This window comes from Pogona vitticeps, chromosome 6 (genome assembly GCF_051106095.1).
Source record: "Pogona vitticeps strain Pit_001003342236 chromosome 6, PviZW2.1, whole genome shotgun sequence".
NCBI classification, from domain to species: Eukaryota; Metazoa; Chordata; class Lepidosauria; order Squamata; family Agamidae; genus Pogona; species Pogona vitticeps.
In genome coordinates, this window is record NC_135788.1 from 82034617 (window position 1) to 82053954 (window position 19338).

The 19338-nt window shown below is 40.3% G+C and overlaps 2 protein-coding genes across 2 annotated transcripts in view; both read right to left on the reverse strand.

Annotated features, from left to right (window-relative positions):
* The window catches only part of LOC110086331 (UDP-glucuronosyltransferase 2A1), a 43844-nt gene extending 36584 nt beyond the window's left edge, over window positions 1–7260 (reverse strand). Inside the window, exon 1 of the mRNA XM_073003988.2 lies at window positions 104–7260. Coding sequence (XP_072860089.2) covers window positions 104–824 — 721 coding nt within the window. The 5' untranslated portion in view covers window positions 825–7260. The remainder of the gene's footprint in view (window positions 1–103) is intronic.
* Window positions 7261–12108: 4848 nt separating this feature from the next.
* On the reverse strand, window positions 12109–19098 carry LOC140708221 (UDP-glucuronosyltransferase 2A2). The gene has a single exon (XM_078377676.1). It carries the CDS (start codon window positions 14066–14068, stop codon window positions 13163–13165), a length of 906 nt encoding a protein of 301 aa, XP_078233802.1. The 5' UTR covers window positions 14069–19098; the 3' UTR covers window positions 12109–13162.
* Window positions 19099–19338: the final 240 nt, after the last annotated feature.

A 19338-nucleotide genomic window follows, 5' to 3' on the forward strand; every position in this document is an offset into this window, starting at 1 on the left:
TCACCTGTTTAGTAAAACCACGGAACAGACAGGCACAGGTGAACTTAGCCTTATTAAAGTATACCTAAAAATATCAGGACAGGAACCAAAAACAAATGCTTACCTAGAATGTCACTATAGTACTTATCCCAGTCTTTCAAGATAACCTGATGAAACACAATGTCTTGAGAGAAGTAAAAGAACATGTTTCTCATCCTTTCCACGAAGGACATCCTGTCCGTTAGCCCTCCCAGGCTGGCAGGCACATAAGATGGAGGAGAGGGCATTCCACCACAAAAGCGCTCCAAGGTGTTTCCACTGGAGAATCGGAAGGAATATATAAACGGGAGATGGAGCTTCTCAGCCAGCAGCTCCCCACAGACCACGCATGGGTCAGAAATGAGAATATCAAAACCAGCAGAACGAAACTTTTCCAGCAGTTTCTCGTTCAGCAAAACAGCATCACAAAAAAGTTTGGTTGTGCTCATTATTTTTTCCATAATGCCATACAACTTGATGAAAAATTCCCAGAAGAAAAGCTCGTGCATCTCATAAGACCACATATATAGAAAATCCTGAATGAAAGTTTCTACTTCCTCTTTTGAGATTGGGACAGAGATCATTTCCACCTGAAATGGCAGAGGCTCATGGAACTGACTTGCCTGGAAAGTTGACGGCACAAGCACAGTCACTTGGTGTCCCCTGGCTGTCAGCTCATCCCGGATAGCTTTCATATTGAGCCAGTGGCTGAAGGCCGTGTGCCAGACAAGGACATTGCCAGTGGAAGTGGTGCCCGTGAAGAAAACCAGGACCAAGAGAAGCACCCATGTTGGTTTCAAAGACATTGTATTCCAGCTTTTCTCTATTTAACTAATGATGCTGCAAGGTGACTGGGTGGTCCTATGCTGGACAATGTTGAATTTCGAAACCTTGCACTCCAGTTAACCTTTGTCATTCTTTAACAGAAAGATGAAGGAAATGGAAGTCTCTGTGCTAGAACAAAATCCTGTCATGGATAACACAGCAATGAATCAGGAAAATGACTCATAGTGTTCTGCAAAGCCAGCAATCTATTAATTGACAACAAATGCTTTCAACAACCAAAGAGATTGCTGAACACCTGGACATCACCAGATGCAGATATCAAATAGACTACGTACAGTGGTGCCTCGAAAGACGGGCGCTCCATTTAACAACGAATCCGCATTACAACGAGGTTTTTTCGATCGCAAAAGCATCGCAAAACGACATTTTGCTGCGCGATTATCGGTTCCCTGTTTCGGGAACCGATTTTCGCTTCCCAATGATAAAAACAGCTGATCGTCGGGTTTTCAAAATGGCTGCCGGATGCTCAAAATGGCTCCCCGCTGTGCTTAGGAGCCATTTTCAGCTGCACAGGCACTCAAAAATGGCCGCCCCATGGAGGATCTTCTCTGGACAGTGAGTTCTTAGCCGATTGGAACGCATTGACCAGGTTTTAATGCGTTTCAATGGCTTTTTTATTTTCGCTTTACGACATTTTTGTTCTACAGCGATTTTGCTGGAACTAATTAACAGCATAATGGAAGCACCACTGTAATTGGAAGAAGGAAATGGATAAGCTGCATTCTCTCAGCCAAAACAGGACCAGATGCAGATTGTGGCACTGCTCATGAATGGTTAATATGCAATATTATGTTAAATCTGAAAAAGAACAATAAAAGAAACATAGTGCCAAAATATAATTTAAGTAACCTTCTTGATGAATTTAAAGACCACACAAAGAACAGTTTTGTACTACTAAACTCAACTGACTCTCAACTAGCAGATTTCTGGAGTGAAACCAGATATATTATCAGGAAATAAAACAAAAATGCAATTCTTGTAGTAAAAAGAAAACAAAAGACAAGATGGATGATAGAAGAAACACCAAAAATGCACTTTTTCAGTGACTGTTACATAGAGACAAAGAACTACTACAACTAGTGCAAAGAAACAGAGGAGAACAACAAAAGGGGAAAAACAACTTTTCCAGCAGATCCAAAAAATCAAAGAGAGATTTAAGCCTAGATTAGGAATGGTGAATGACTGTCACGTTCCCAGGGGTAACAACAGCCGAGGTCCAATAAGCCAGTCCAAAGTCAGGAATACTAGGAATATAAAGCCGATATCCAATTACCAAACCAACTCACAGAACGTAGTCCAAGGTCAGAGTCCAGAGTCAAACACACAACGTAGTCCAAAGTCAGAGTCCAAGGTCCAAACACACAACATAGTCCAAAGTCTGGGTCCAGAGTCAGAAGTTCAGGAAACACGGTTCAAGGTTGTAGGACCGTGGATGCAAGTCAGAGGTTTTGACTTGTTGCTTCCACAGAATTCTAGCTGAATAGGAGCTGTTTTTATAGCAAAACAGCCCCTTGAGCTGCTGGAAACCTTTCCATCCTGTCAAAACTCAGGGCTAGTTGAACGGATGTTTCTGTGGACAGCCTTCGAGTGATCCTCTGACCTTTTTGACATAAGTCTTCCCCGAAGCCTGGCCCGAAGCTTGTCTGCTGAGGAAGGAGAATCTGGAGGCAATTCAGGTGCTTCTGATTGCTCAGCATTCTCCTCAGCCTGAGTTAACCCTTCTGGTTCCAGGTCTTCAGCTGCACTCATGACAATGACCAACAGGGAAGCACACTATCTGACCAGAAGAAAATAAAGAGAAGGTAGAAACCGTATACTGAAGACTGATGCAGAAGAGATAAAAAGATTCCTTTGAAGAGGAATCTTAAGAAAAGACCTTGCAGTTCTAGAAAATGAAGTTTAAGCTGCTTTGAAGGCACTAGGAAAAATTAATCCCCAGGAGTAGATGTAATACGAATAGATTTATTTCAAGCCATAGGGGATCAATCTGTCAAACTCTTAACAGGAATATGTCAACAAATATGGAATACAAAACAATGGCCCCACACTAGAAATCTTAAATATACATACCAATCCTCAAGAAAGGAGATGCTAAGTAGTGCAGTAACTATAGGATCATTGTTTTAATTCCCCATGCAACCAATGTGATGTTCAGGGTGTTGCAACAAAGGCATTTACTTTGCATGAAGTGAAAATCGCCTGATGTTCAAGCTGAATTTTGAACAGCAAGAGGCAGGTGAGATCATATTGCAAATATACGCTGCCTACTCAAAAGCACCAAAGAATTTCAGAAGATCAATCTATGCTTTAGATACAGCAAAACCTTTGACTGTTTGGATTATGAGAAATTATGCAGTGGTGAAAGAAATGGGTATGCCTCAGCTATTAATTGCCCTGATGGATAACCTGTATTGTGGACAATAAGCTGCCATTAGGACCGAATACAGGGAGACAATGGTTCCCATAGGTAAAGGTGTCAGACAAGGGTCCATTTTATCCCCCTATTTGTTTAATCTTTATGAAAAGCATACAGAAACCAGACTAGATTCAGATGAAGGTGTGCTGAAAACTGATGGAAGAAACACTAATAATTTAAAATACAGTATGCAGATTTCTTATTGGTAGAAAGCATCAATGACTTGAAACAACTTCTGATGAAAATGAAAGAGAAAAGTGCCAAGGCAGGATTCCAACTGGACATTGTGTATGTTTCCAGCAACCCTAATAGCGCTTTCAAGGTAAGTGAGATATTTAAGGATATTTCAGTTTTGCCAGTTCCACTTCTGCAGTCAGTTTCTATGGTTTAGCAGAGTTTTGAACCCTGTTATACAGAGTCCTAATCCATCGTTCTATCCACCATACCACACTGGGAATTCCCAGTTGAACATTAAGAACTCAAAAATCATGACTACGGAAGAACTACACAGCTTTAGAAGAAATCAAAATAGAGATTTTGTATACCTTGTTTTAATCATCAATCCAAATGGAGACTGTACCCAAGAAATCAAAAAACTGAAAGGCAGCAATTAAGGAACTATAAAAGATAATAAAGTACTGTATAAGGATGTGTCCATGGAGATGAAGACCAAAATCATCCACACTCTTGTATTTCTGATCACCATGTATGGGAATGAAAGCTGGACAGTAAAAAAACTGATGGGAAAAATATGGATTTGTGTGAAATGTGGTGCTGGAGGAGAGAACTTTGCAGATACTCTGGGCTGCCAGAAAGATGAACAAGTCTGAACTATCTCTGGAGGCAAAAATGTTGAAACTAAGGTCGTCCTACTTTGGCCACATCATGAGAATGTAAGAATCACTGAAAAAGACAGTAATACAGCTGTGCCCTGCTTAACGATTACCCCGCATTACGACGAATCCACTTCACGATGATGTTTTTGAGATCGCAATTGCGATTGCAAAATGATGTTTTAAATGGGGTTTTTGCCTTTGTGAAGATCAGTTCCCTGCTTCGGGAACCGATTCTTCGCATTACGACGATCAAAACAGCTAATCGTCGGGTTTTCAAAATGGCCACCAGGTACTCAAAATGGCTCCCCGCTGTGCTTAGGGATGGATTCCTTGCTATACAGGCACAAAAAATGGCTGCCGTATGGAGGATCTTTGCTGGATGGTGAGTTTTTAGCCCATTGGAACCCATTAACTGGGTTTTAATGTGTTTCAGTGGGTTTTTTATTTTCGCTTTATGATGTTTTTGCTCTACAGCGATTTCGCTGGAATGAATTAACGTCGTTAAGTGAGGCACCACTGTACTGGGAAAGGTTAAAGGAAGTAAGAAAAGAAGAAAACTAAATACTAGACTGACTCCCTGAAAGAAGCCACAGGCTTGAGTTTGCAAGAACTGAGCACGACTGATAAGGAAATGACATTTTGGAGACCTATCATTCATAGGGTCACCAAAAGTTGGAGGTGATTTGACAACAACAATGACAATAGCAATGACAACAGTAACACAGGAAAGTGACAGGCTGGATCCAGCAGGTATCCTGCATTTCAGAAGAGCCAATACCTGTTGTACTTTGCCTTTTCATGGCATAGAGATTGTCAAGATACTGTATCACACACGGGTACTGTTGCCTTTAACAGCAGGCGATATTGGTTAATCATTGCCGTTTTTCAGCATTTAAAGCTATGCTTTAAAAGGGAAACTGCTGAACCTGTGAAAAAAGGCAAAGACATCCTGACACATAAAAGAAGTTAGATGAAGCTGGGATTGCTTCACTCTGCTTCCCTTCTTTTTCATCCTAGAGCTCATCCACACAATGTAAAAGTTCCTGTCTCGTGGGCATGGGGAATGGGAGCTATTGGCATACAGGACAAATTTTCTGTGTCTGTGCAGAAATCCAATCAATGCAGCGCTCATGTGCATGCAATTTATGCCCCGCCACAGGTACAAAATAGGATCTAGAAAATGGCTGAAATAACACCATTGAGGTAGCCTGCTCCTGGTCAAAAATATTCTAATTATCTAAACATACAAACTTGTTTTTAATTTTACCTATATTTAATTTATATCTATAATTTTAAATCGTGCCATGCTCTGATACAGTACAAATAAACAAATTAAGAAAGCAGGGGTTAGATGTGCTTCGAATTGGTTTTGTTCAGCAAAGCTAGATGATCTTACACCAGAATCCAATAAATCCCCCACCCACTCCCTTTATCTTTCTGGATTTTCTTGTCTCAGTTGGGAACTGGAGTACCTTTTTGCCATTGTTGTTATATAAAACAAAATGTAGATTAACATCTACATTACAGTGTGAACAAAAACAAAACAAAAAACCCACCCTATCATTATTTCCTTATTTCCCCTGAAATGAGGAAACTATGAGTCTATATAGCTGATTAATAATTAAGCAAGGGTAACTAAAATGCATTAACATTCTATTTAATGTACACATCTCTTGCCAATAGTCTATGATCAGATTGCCATAAATGCCTAGAACTTGGCCATTTGGCCAACCTAAAGTCATGCAGTGTGAAAAGATTCAGCTTACCTATTATTCCCCACACCCACAAACTCACACAACATAAAAATATAAACCAGACAGCCCAAATGTGGGCTTAGGTATTTTCAGGGGATGAAATTTCCACATTCTTGTGACAGTTCTCATGTTTAGTAAAATCATGGGACAGACAGGCACAGGTGAACTTAGCCTTATTAAAGATTACATAAAAAATATCAGGACAGGAAACGAAAACAAATGCTTACCTAGAATGTCACTATAGTACTTATCCCAGTCTTTCAAGATAACCTGATGAAACACAATGTCTTGAGAGAAGTAAAAGAACATGTTTCTCATCCTTTCCACGAAGGACATCCTGTCCGTTAACCCTCCCAGAGTGGCAGGCACATAAGATGGAGGAGAGGGCATTCCACCACAAAAGCGCTCCAAGGTGTTTCCACTGGAGAATCGGAAGGAATATATAAACGGAATCTGGAGCTTCTCAGCCAGCAGCTCCCCACAGGCCACGCATGGGTCAGAAATGAGAATATCAAAACCAGCAGAACGAAACTTTTCCAGCAGTTTCTCATTCAACAAAACAGCATCACAAAAAAGTTTGGTTGTGCTCATTATTTTTTCCATAATGCCATACAACCTGATGAAAAATTTCCAGAAGGAAAGCTCATGCATCTCAGTAGACCATGCATATATCATATCCTGAACAAACATTTCTACATCTTCTTTTGTGAATGGAGAGGAGACCTCTTCCACTTGAAATGGGAAAGGCTCACTGAATTGACTTGCTTGAAAACACGAGGGCAGGACCACAGTCACTTGGTGGCCCCTGGCTGTCAATTCATACAGAACAGCTTTCATATTGAGCCAATGGCTGAAGTCAGCATGCCAGACGAGGACATTTCCAGTGGACGCAGAGCTGGTGAAGAAGACCAGAACCAAGAGAAGCACTGATGCTGGTTTCAGAGACATCATATTCCAGATTTTCTCTACTTGACTAAAGATACTGAAAAGTGGCAGGCTATTCTTATGAGGAACGCTGTTACATTTGTAAACTTTGCACTCCAGATAAACTTTGTCATTAATTAACAGAAATATGAAGGAAATGGAAGTCTCTGTGCTAGAGCAAAATCCTGTCATGGATAATATAACACATTATACGTAGACCACGATACATTATCATTTATCCACTTGCTAGAAGTGAAATGTGGTGCCTGTTCACATTGGCCCTTTTCATGCAGGCTGGTACAGTGGAAACAATGTTGGCTTGGTTGTGAGGGAGGAGTGATATGCCATTTGGCATAACCCTCGTGTCAAAATGGTATATTGGCTTCAAGCAATTCTCTGTCTCCTTCCTCCTTTGTATGCTTCACCATAACACTTCGCCATTCACAGAGCCCCCCTGCTCCCTTTCTCCCATTCTTTTCACATATACTCACACATACAGTACATGTAAATTCCTGCCATATTCATTCTTCACACGAGCCACAGCAGTTTCTGAAACGTCTGCTCAGAGTCACACCTTCCACACTTCAGTTGCTATCTTCTTCTCTCTTATGTAGTGTGTGTGTGTGTGTGTGTGTGTGTGTGTGTGTGTGTGTGTGTGTGTGTGTGTGTGTGTGTGTGTGTGTGTGTGTTGGCCATCAGAGGCGCAGGAACTCAAGGCTGGGAACCACTTCCTTAATAACAAAAACAACCTTGACTGACTTGAGAGCTATTTTCATTGATCCCCTTTACTGGGCATATAACATTCTTTAGTATGGAAAATGAAAGCAATTGTTTTTAACCATTTAGCTCTTACATATCTAAGAGGTATTCTGGAAAATAAATTATAAAAGTGAAACGGCAACAGGAGTAGGGAGGGGTCATATAGTGCCAAAGGACCTTATAACAAAGATACAGAAATCAAATTTTCTGCCTAATTCCCATACATGTCAGCCTTTGATAATATCTGTTTTATGTTCCTAACACCACAGAGAACTTTCACATCAGACTTGAGAGAGGTATGTCTCTGCATATTCATCTGCCAATTTAAGGTAGGAAATTCATTGGGCAAATATTTATATATGAAAGTGGCTTTCTGAAAGTAAATAAGAAAAGCAGCATTAACTGAAACTAAGAATAGGCTTTTACCCAGAAAGTCATTGTACTAATGATTCCAATCTTTATAGATAACATGATTAAACAGGTTGGTTTTTGAGACATGGGTTTGTTAGCCAGTTTCCCATTCTTTCCATGAAGAAATGATCCAGCCGCTGGAGGGTCCATGACCTCAAACAGCGGGGCTGGCCTTGCCCTCCACCCGGGATATCGCGAGAAGGGCCAACGTGACTTCCGGGTGGTATTTAAAGGGCCTTCCCCTTCCGGAACGCCCTCTTCTTTTCGGGCACCCACCCGCCCTCCCCTACTCCAGTGTGAGTTATTCTGGTTGCCGTTACGGGGCCGGATAGGAATTTTGGCCCCCATCCTGATTGGCCTGTGGATGGGGGAATTTTTGCCTATCCCACACTGGAAGGGGTTTCTGTGGCATGTAGGTGGAACTAGCTCCGGTCACACTACGGCGGGTAGTGCGGAATAATAGGCATCTACGGTGGGTCCCGCAGTAAGTTCAAGTAAGCCAACAGTACATCCTACCGCACGGCACTGCGGATCGTGCGATTACAGTGCCTGTGGCGGAAAGATGCGCTGGGCCACTCCAGACTAACAACCCTCAAACAAAGGGGGATAAAGGTCTGGGGGTGTTGGGTTAGCGGCCGGCCAGGTCCCTGCTATCCTTTATGGTCGCGGGAGCCTGGGGGGCCGGGGACTCGCCCTTATGTTAACCCCCTTTAAATGTTTCCGCACTACAGCAGGCCCCTCCTTCAGAATAAAATCTTGGTATATGATTGTGCGATTAATAAAGTGTGGCCCATATTTAAACCCATATTATTGTCTCGCGCTTTATTCCGGGGTTGGGGGGGCAAGTCCTGTCCATTAATGCTCCCATACTGAAAGGCACATATGATATCACCCCATAGCCTTATGTGAACATGGCCTTATCAATGTAAACACAAGAGATGTCATACTAAGAACTGGGAATAAATTCTTACCTAGAACTTCACTATAGTATTTATTCCAGTCTTTCCAGATAACCTGATGAAATATGACATCTTGTGAGAGGTAAAAGAGCATGTTTCCCATCCTCTGCAGGAAGGTCATCCGGTCCGTTAGCCCTCCCATACTGGCAGGCACAAATGATGGAGGAGACGGGATACCACCACAAAGACGCTCCATGGTGTTCCCACTGGAGAATCTGAAGGAATATATAAATGGGAGATGCAGCCTCTCAGCCACTAGTTCCCCACATGGTAAGAGTGGGTCAGAAATGAGAATGTCAAAATGAGCTGACTCCAACTTCTTCAACAGTTTCTCGTTCAACACAATTAAGTCACAGACAATTTTGTTTCTGTCCAACAGCTCACTCGTCAAATCATAAAGCTTAGTGAAAATTTTCCAGGAAGACATTTCATGCATTTCATATGACCAGAAGTATATAAAGTCCTGAAGTGAAGAATCCATGTCTGCTTTTGAAAATGGAACAGAGATCACTTCCAATTGGAATGGAAAGGTTTCATGGATGTTAGCAGCCTGGAAGAATGAAGGCAGTAGCACAGTCACCTGATGGCCCCTGGCTGTCAGCTCATCCATGATGGATTTCAGATTGATCCAGTGGCTGTGGTCAGCCGGCCAGACAAGGACACTTCCAGTGGAAACCAAGGGCGAGAAGGATACAAGAAGCAAAGGAAGCAGCAGCCTCCATTTCACAGACATTGTGCTCCGGCTATTCTTGGAGTGCTTTGTGACACAGCAAAATGGCACTCTGTGCCGCGTTTTAAACTCTCCTAACCAAATAACCTTTGTTCCTTGGCATAGAGAGTCCAGGAAAGTTTTATATACAATATTGCATGATCCTGGTCTGACCTGGATGAAACAGTTGTTACTTCTACTGCTGGCACTTAAGAAACAGTCTCTTTGTTCTACATACACCTTTATTTGCTTTTGCAACACTGGAGGATACTGATGTTTTTCACTGCCCTGTTTTCCTTTGCTTTTGTAGTATATTCTATTTGAAGTGCCAGAGGTGGAGAGACAGAATTCATCCGCCTTCCAACTTATGCTAATACAGTAAATTTGCTACATAATTTTATCTATAAACTCATGAATGGCTTTAAAGTCTCACATAACTGTAAGAGTAGCTTTCATTTGAATAGAAGAACCTGAAGACGAAGTCAAAGGAGTAGGAAAGGATTCCGTAGCTTCCAGATATACTTTGTGTAGAAACATCAAGTAATGAAGTTAAATTTTACAGTATGGTTTAAGAGAAAGCACAAAACAGAACTATCTCCAGACAGCTTCTCCCCATAACCTATAATGCTTTTACATAAGAGAACGCAAAGGATGTGAAATTTTTTACCATCATACTCTTTGCTTTGGTACAAGGTGGACAGTCTCTAGTTGACTCAAGGGTAAAAACCTGGCAATCAAAGCCACATAGGCATCCTTGGTCTGCAAGGAAATAAATGACTAGTTTATAGAGTAAATCAATCCTGTTTTGGGTAGAACCCAAACCAGGTTGCACCACAAGTCCGATGCTTTAGGGATCACATGAGGTCCAGAAACAAGAATCTTGGTCTTTGTTGTTTTTCCCTCTAGAAGCTGAAAGTGGTTTTGAACCATTGCTGCTCAAAGCATGTATATGGAGTGGCAGTGGTTTCGCGGTTGACTAATATCTCAGAGCATACATGTTTTACATATTTTTCTAGCGCTTTAAAAATCCAGAAAAGAACTGCCCTGTTTGCCTGATGGGGGTAGTAGTGGGTTGAGAGAAAACATGTATGCCTGAGCAATGAACCATAAAATAGTTCAGTTTTACCATCTTCAACTATACGATCAAAGAAGCCCACCCTTTAACTAGCTATAGAAAGGTTCGACACATTTGAAAATCCAAAATTTCTCACATGTATTTAATGACCCATCTACAAAATCAGACTGTAATACTGCTTCAACTCATTTGCCAGAGGACACCAGAAATTTCAATTACTGATAAATACGACAGAGAAATGGCTCCACACCACTTGCATGTATGTTCTCACTCTGGGATGGAAAAATCTCATAATGGCTGGAATTTCCTGGCTATCAGAAGAGTTCATGCTCCTAATCTCGCAAAGTTTGCACTCATTTTCTAATGAATTGCTGTTGTAATGAATTTCATTTTGCAATAATCTGCAAGAACTATATAATTCACTAACTTTCAGTGGAATGAAAGCATCTGCCTGTTATTTGTTCCTGGCGGATATTTGGCCTGGAGCAGAGGGAGAAGAGGAGAAGAAGGAGCCCAGGGCTGCTTCCTTTTGAGTTGCTGCCTCCATGCCCCTCTTTGAGGATGAGATGTTGTGCAATGAGTGAGGCTCAGACAGGAAGACAATGTGAGAGATGCAGAGGGAGTGTGATCAACCCTCTTCGTGCAAGTGCAGAAAAACTGCAGTTGGTGAGGGAGCTTCTCCTTCTCTTTCTGCCATAATTCCAAAGTGGGAAAAAAATCTCATAACAGCTAGAATTTCCCAGTCATTAGGAGATTTCACACTCCAAATCTCAAAAGTATGAAAAATTCAGATCTTAAGAAGTTGTGTTTGAATGAGTCACTCAAACACATTGAGGCGTTTTATGCATGAGGGAGGCAACATATAAATAATGGTTGAAAAAAAGTCTCTCCTTCCCCCCTTTCTTCTTTCAAAAACAGGAATGCAACACATTCTTAGCACTTACGACCATGAAGAAAAGAGTTTGAAACATGCAGATGAGTGACTTCTTGTTCTGTGGCAACAGGTATTTGATGCTTTGCATGTCTGCTCCTGAGATTTTATTATTCTAGAGATGAGTAAGAATCTGTCAGAATCACAAGCTCAGATAGCAGGAAACGTCCTCTAGCTATCAGAAATGGACACCTATCAAAATTCTCCATCTATTAGGGTTACTATTAGGGTTATTAGGAAGATATCTAACATACTGAAAGACTCCTCTCATTCGGGACATCAGAGATTCAGGGTATTGAAAGCAAGGACAAGCAGATTCAAGAACAGCTTCTACCCAAGTGCAGTATTGAGTTTAAATGCGGGGTCATAAGTTTTGGGTGGAATTTTAATTGCTGGGAGAAACAGGGTATCTATATTTGTATGGTGAGTGTTGTGTATATTTTAACTTTTTTTGTAGTGGTGTTGTCCAGTTTTACCTTGGGGAAGAGCACCTCATTTCGTTGCACCCACTTGTGAGTGCAATGACAAATAAATTTCTTATGTGTTATGTCTTATGTGTTACTCCTGCTGAGATTTTTGGTGATTTTATTAACTGAACGCAAGAGTAAAAAAGTGATTTGTGGCTATGAGAAAGGAGTCACCAGAATGCTCATGATACAGTGGACCCTCAATTTACAGATGGCTTGACTTACAGATTTTTCGAGTTACAGACTTCTCTGGTCGCAAAATTTAGGTTTGACTTGCAGCCGGAGAATCGACCTACAGACCAGAAAAAAACCAAAATGGAACAAAAATGGCCAGTTATGGATTAATCGGTTTTCAATGTATTGTAGGTCAATGGAGCCTTGACCTACAGACTTTTCAACCTGCAGCCACCGTTCCAATATGGATTAATTCCATAAGCAGAGGGTCCATTGTAGATAAAAGGAAAAACTTATATTTATTGTTCCAAGAAAACAATTCATAATAAAATATGATCAAAGCTAGACTTCAGTACCAAAGCTCTTTGGCTTCTTTGTGTACGAGAATCCTGAAGGCCAACGTGGAGGCACCCTCACAGTCAGTCTTGCAGAATGAAAACAAGGAAGCTAAACTACTTCCTTGAAGAAAAAGAAAGTAATCTAGGAAGAATGACCTAAGGGTAGCAATCTATGAGGAGCGACTTGCATAGAACCAAGAGACCAAGATGCCAAGTTCCTGGTGTATATCTCTGTATTGTCTCCCCTTTAGCACTTTGTGAATTGTAACATTGCTGCATTTATCCTAACAGTAACATCTTGATACCTGTCCTTGAAACTAGTCTATTGCAGCTTCTGTCCTCCACTCATCGCCAAAGAATATTGAATCACTGAAAACCTTTGGAATAAATATGTTTTTATCTATAAGGTTAAAAAAAATCCAAATCATGCTACTTATATCATTCTGATTATTAAAATAAAAACAATTATTTTGAATAATCTGGATAGCCCAAAAGGAAACATTCATACTTTTGAAAGTTAAAAATGTGTCTATTGCACATTGCTTTCATCTTAATAAAGGCAAATGTCCACACCAGTAAAACATCAACCAAGAGGATCTTGACATGATATGAGAGGCAACATCAAGCATGTCTTTTGCCAAATGATGATATTCCAGGAAACAGAACAGAAAAGCCTTACCTAAAACCTGACTGTAATAAGAATCCCATTCTCCCCAGTACTTCTGGAACACGTAATCTTGGACGCAGTAGGAGATAATATTTTTAACCCTTTCTCCAAATGGCATTCTGTCAGAGAGCTCGGACAAAACAGCTGGAACATATGAAGGAGGGGCAGGTATTTTCCCACAGTGTCTCTCCACTGTCAAAGCTGGCGTGAACCGCAGGGTGTATATAAACGGGATGCCCAGTTTCAAAGCAATCAGATCACCACAGATCACCACAGGGTCAGAGAGGAGCACATCATATTTGTTCTTTCTCAGCTGGGCCAAGAGTTCCTGATTGGCCAGGACTCCTTCACACATGTGTCTATTGAGAGTATTTCCTATTCTGACCAGCTTCCCCAGCTCTTGGTAAAACCTGTGGAAACTCAGAGTGGTTGGTCTGTTGTTCAGCCACAGCATGATGATATCTTTGATAAAGGAATCAAAGTCTGCCTTTCCAAATGGCACAGGGTACACTTCAAACTTGGCACCTGACACATCTCCAGGGTTGATAAAGACTGATCCTGTTGAAACCAAGACACTAACATGGTGATCTCTGTGAATCAGTTCCTCGATGATGACCTTAACATTTAGCCAATGGCTGGCTTCCGCTGGCCAAATAAGCACATTTCCACAGGAAACATTTCCTACCACAGTGACCTGAAGGGCCAGCAAATGGATGCAAAGCTTCATTATGCATGCTTTTGCTGAAGTGAAAGTAGGAATGACATCCTGTTCTCGGATAGCCATTTATTTCTTCACAGGTCACTCCTCAGTGGAGATGTTCAGTATCTCCTATATGTGGGAATCCTTGATTCCTGTGCTGTTCTGAACTTTTAACTTTCGACCGAACACTTTTAACCGAAGTTGATGAGTTATGTTTCTAATCCCTCTGAGATGAACACTGCTGCAGAATGTAATGTTGATTTCTGGAAAGAAAATACAAACATCTCAGCATTTCTTAACTGCCTTATTATCTCAGACAAACTGTAGTGTCTTTCTTTAAACCCCCTTTTTGGCCACAGCCATAAACACAGTATGAAAGAAATACAGTCAAAATCAGGATCGTACAAGTCACATAACAAACCTTATTGTTTCCAGTCTGTGGTCCCCTTTAAATGTGCCAGGGGGCCCTATGACCCCCCCCCACTGGCTGCTTTAAAGTACCAAAATGTATGCAAAATTTTGCCAGCCATTGAAAAACAAAAGCAAAAAACAGACCTCTGTTTGAATATCCATTCAAATATTATATGACATAGCATGTCCTTGTGGATGGTGCTGCAGACTGCACATAGAAAACTCACATCAGGAAAGAGGGCAGAGCAGAAACAAACTGTCAATATAAAGAAGGTAAGTGAGCAGATCTCCCAACTGCAGTCTGAAGCAGCTCAGTCTCAAGAGGACTGCTCCACATGATATATCCACATAATTTTGTTGTCTCTGTTTACTCTGCTTGAAATTTTGTACCAGAATTATCAAAATTGGGACAACAGAATGTCAATTGTACCTAGTGAAAAATCTCTGGACAAAGCTATCATGTACTGATGACGTACTGGGTGATGATGGGGTCACATGTACCAGTGGTATTACCAAAATCTCTTCTATTCCCTCCATCTGGTAAATGAGGAGAAGGGGTCAGAAAGCACACAACTAAAGAAAACACTAAAGAATGGGAAAATAAAATATATCCCCAAAAAATGATTTCAAAGTCCACCAGTCAGGAAACTGTGCTGGAAACACTGCCCACATGCTGGTTGCGCATGGAGAAAGCCAATGGGCTCACAGCAGAGGCTTGTCTCTAGCGTACCTCACGGTGCCATTGCCAAACAACTCAGTGCATTCTATCACATCATGGCATCCTCATTCCATCAATTCCAGTGGCACCCCAAGCAATAACTGCACTGTCGCCTTTCCCAAGTACAGTACTCTTCCAAGCAGAGGATATAATCTCCTCATCCTTTTATGAAGGTTAATAAGGATTACACCTTCTGAACATCTTCTGCCATATATGACATTATATCAGAAGAGGGAAGACCATAAAACAATATTAGTCCTACTGACAGGAGGCCCAATTTCAATTTGATAAGGAGTTACCAAAACAGCAGGCTGTAAATCACAGCATTACAACTGCTAATAAAGACATAAAACAGAATGATTCCATGACTTGATTACAATCTTTGAATTATAAATACACAGACATTGTGTAGAAAGGTTGGCGTTTTGATATTCTAAAATAATCCTTCAGACGTAACTTTGTTTTACTGTAAAAAGAATGTTACAATCATTGTATTTGTAGATATTGTTCACAACTCTGTAATTTCTAAAATTGTGTCATCATAGGGTTTTCGGACAATTTTAGCCTTTGATTGTGTGGATCATGAGATCTGATTGTGTGGATCATGAGAAGCCATGGATTGTTTTAAAAGAAATAGGTGTGCCCGAGCACTTGATTGTCCTGATGCATAAATGTGGACAAGAAGCTACTATTTCTCCATTAATATGGAGAAACAAAATGGTTTCCTATAGGCAAAGATGTCAGATTAAGATGTATTTTATCTCCCTATCTGTTCATGATGTCTGTTTCATCCTGGATTGCACAACTAGTGAAACCCTCAGCATAGAAGCACTTCACAACTAATTATCCCAGGCTTACACAATCAGGTCTTGGTTACACCATTTGGAATGTTCACGTGGGATTAAAAAATAGCATACAGAAGACTGGACTAGATTCAGATGAGAGAGGAGTGAAAATTGGTGGAACATTAATAATTTAAGATATAAATTATTATAAATTAAGACATCATTTTAGTAGCAGAAGGCAGCAATAACTTGATATTGTTTCTGTTGAAAATTAAAAAAGAAAGTGGAAAACCAGGACCGCAGCTGAACATTAAAAAGACCAAAAATATGAGTTTGGAAGAACTTCACAACTTTAATGTTGACAATGAAGAAACTGAAATCATTGAGGATTTTGTATGCCCTGATTCAATCATCAATCCAAATGGAGGCTGCACCCAAGAAATTACAAGAAGACTGACACTCAGAAATGCAACAATGGATTAGAAAAGATCATTGAATGTAAGAATGTGTCACTGGAGATCATGACTAAGATTACCCACATGTTTTGATTCTAGGATATGTTGTGCAAAAAAGCAAGTTTTTAAAAGTTTTGGGCAAAATTTCCACAGTGTGCTTCAACCCTGGTCCATCGTATCCATTACAAGGTTATAGAGCAATTCATGCAAATCTATGAGTTTGTAACAGGCAACTATCCACATATAGAAGCTAACTGGATTGGCAGTATACAGAAAAATGTCTTGAATATCACTGGCAGATATCAGTATACTTTCCATTCAAAATCCATTAACAATTACGTCTCTGACAAAATTTTGTTTACAAACCTAAGAATTGTCTTTCCTGCTGATTCAGAATAAATATCCAGTCTGCCATTCTGTTTCTGAGAGTGGCAAGTTCAGTCTCTCTAAAAGAACAGGCCAGGCAAAACTACCAGGATAAATATCCCTTCAATTCCCAGGGGTAGGAAGGTATCTGTGTTTGTTAGAGCTTGCCATTGGGCAATAAAATGGCACATACAAAATTACAAATAATGTTTTTTAAGGCAAGCCAATACATATTTGAGGAAGATGAGCAGCCACTGATTTCCTGCTACAGAGACAAACACACTAACAAGTGGCACCAAATTAATTGAACCTCCGTCCCAGAAAAAGATGGAACATGGAAGTTGACAGTTTCCCCTTGGCCTGAAGAGACTGGAAAGGCACACATAGGAGGAGACATGCCCCAAAGCATGCAGTCTTCTGGTTGATGTAGACCTTTTAAGGTTGTTCCCATTGTTCTGAATTGGGTTTCCAGTAGATAGTGGTACTTGTTACCAAGAAGTGTATATCAAATGTAGCATACAGTCTTTATTTTTAAACATGTATATGTCTTAAACATACTTTGATGCCTCGTGATCATTTTAAGCAAATTCTACTTTCAAACGCTGGTTGGATAACTCAGTGAGTTAGGTATCTGGCTGCAGTGCTTGGATGTTCAGTTCCCCACTGTGCTTCCTGTGAGTACAGCCAGCCTATATGGCCTTGGGCTGGCTGCAGGGGGTCCTCAAAAGATGAAAATGTAAGCCACTTCTGAGTATTCTCTACCTGGAAAATCCTGAAAAGGTCGCCATAAGTCCGAATTGACTTGACAGTACATTTTTATTATTTTATGCTTTTGAAACAAAACAATAAATGAAATCATACAAATGCCAACAGACAGCTAATTGCATCAAGTTCAGAGTTATCCTTTGAAACATACCTGGATTTCTCCTTTCCAGCTCCAGCAGTTCACCTGTGCAAGGCAAATAACAAAGAAGCTTAAATAAACTCTGTTAGAAATAAAGGTGTTAAATGGGAGAAACATGAGAATTGGAAGGATTCTGTGGAATGTTCTGTGGAGTAAGTGATCATGTTATGCCTTGTGAATTTAACAGCCAAAATAATCTGTTTTTCAAAGTGGGTGGGACCAGTAAGATTTGATTTCAAATACATTGTACTGGACAAAGAAGGCTAATCTGACAATTTGGTAGGGAACCAGCATTAACCCTGATCCACACAGGGAGCACACATTGTGTATTTGCCCCATTAATTGGATTTCGTTCAAAATGATTCAACCTACTTTCTTTTGAAAAGTTTAAATAACTAAACATGTTGTCTCAGCCTCTGTCACTAACAAATCTTAACAAAAATACTCTGCACGAAACTGATGATAGCCTTTCTGACAGTACAAACATGCAACAATTGCTAGTTTCTCTCATTTCTTCTACTCAAGAATATTAAATCTTTTTTCCCATCAATGATATCTACATAATCTACAGGGGATTTATCATTGTTTTTCTTTTCTCTCATTTAACGAACCTTTGTTATTTTAACCATAGCACAGCTTGAATTACATGTAAACAGAGATGGTAAAATTAGGTTTCCCAGGATGCTCTAAGATGGAGGACGTGGTATATTTTCTAACAGAATGCTCTTTGTATGCAGATTTGAGGGAGCAGTATCTTAAACCCTTAATAACTGGGAATAAGAACATTTCCCCTTTATGTATAGTTCCTTCCCCCCACCCCAGCTGGCACAGACTACTAGATATCCTGCAGGACCACTACATTCATTAAACGAGTTGTGGAAAGATAGAACTCATTGCCTGCTTCACAAGCTCTTCCAGTTAATCTCATAACTTGATACTTATTTGAGAATGTTTTTTAATTATTAGTTTATGCTGGTTCTGATTGTTCATATGTACTTATATAAGAGGTCAAAAAGAAGAATGATTTAATTTCTGCTTCTGTGTACAGACTTACTATGAAGCAATAAAGTGTTCATGCTCAATTAGGTTTCCCAAAATACCTCACTCAACAAAGCCCAAGGCTGTAGCATTCTCAGTTATACGTAGTCTAAAAGAGTATCTCTACCTATCTCTGTTTGTAAATTCAACAATTAACACAGCATTAAAGCCTAACGGAGGTACAACTCCAGCTTCCTCCTAAAAACTAAACCAAACGCATCTTGGCTGGAATATTGTTGTCTTATGTGATTGTGTAAGCAAATCTATGTACATCTTCTGCTGGTTGGCCATTCCACTCTTTTACACCTGCTTGCTGACTAAATAATGGCATGTGCGGTCATGTGACAGAGAGGAAGTCAGTGGCAATAACCACTTACACAACTGACCTTACTCATGAGGCTTTCTCTCAATGGGATTTTGGCCCCTAAGTGTAAATGTTAACCCAGTAAGGGCAATTCACATCTTTCTCTTGAGTTTGATCCCACTACAGAAATAATTCCTTCTGAGATTGAATATGCAGTCTATCTTTTCTTTTGTCATCACTGCATGATTCTTCACAATTCTATGTTCAATTGTTTCAAGAACCAGGAGAAATGTCATACATTATTGACTATCATTGTTCGAAAGTAAATGTGGAACACCTCTCTTTTTCGAATAACAGCTCCCATAATTATTGT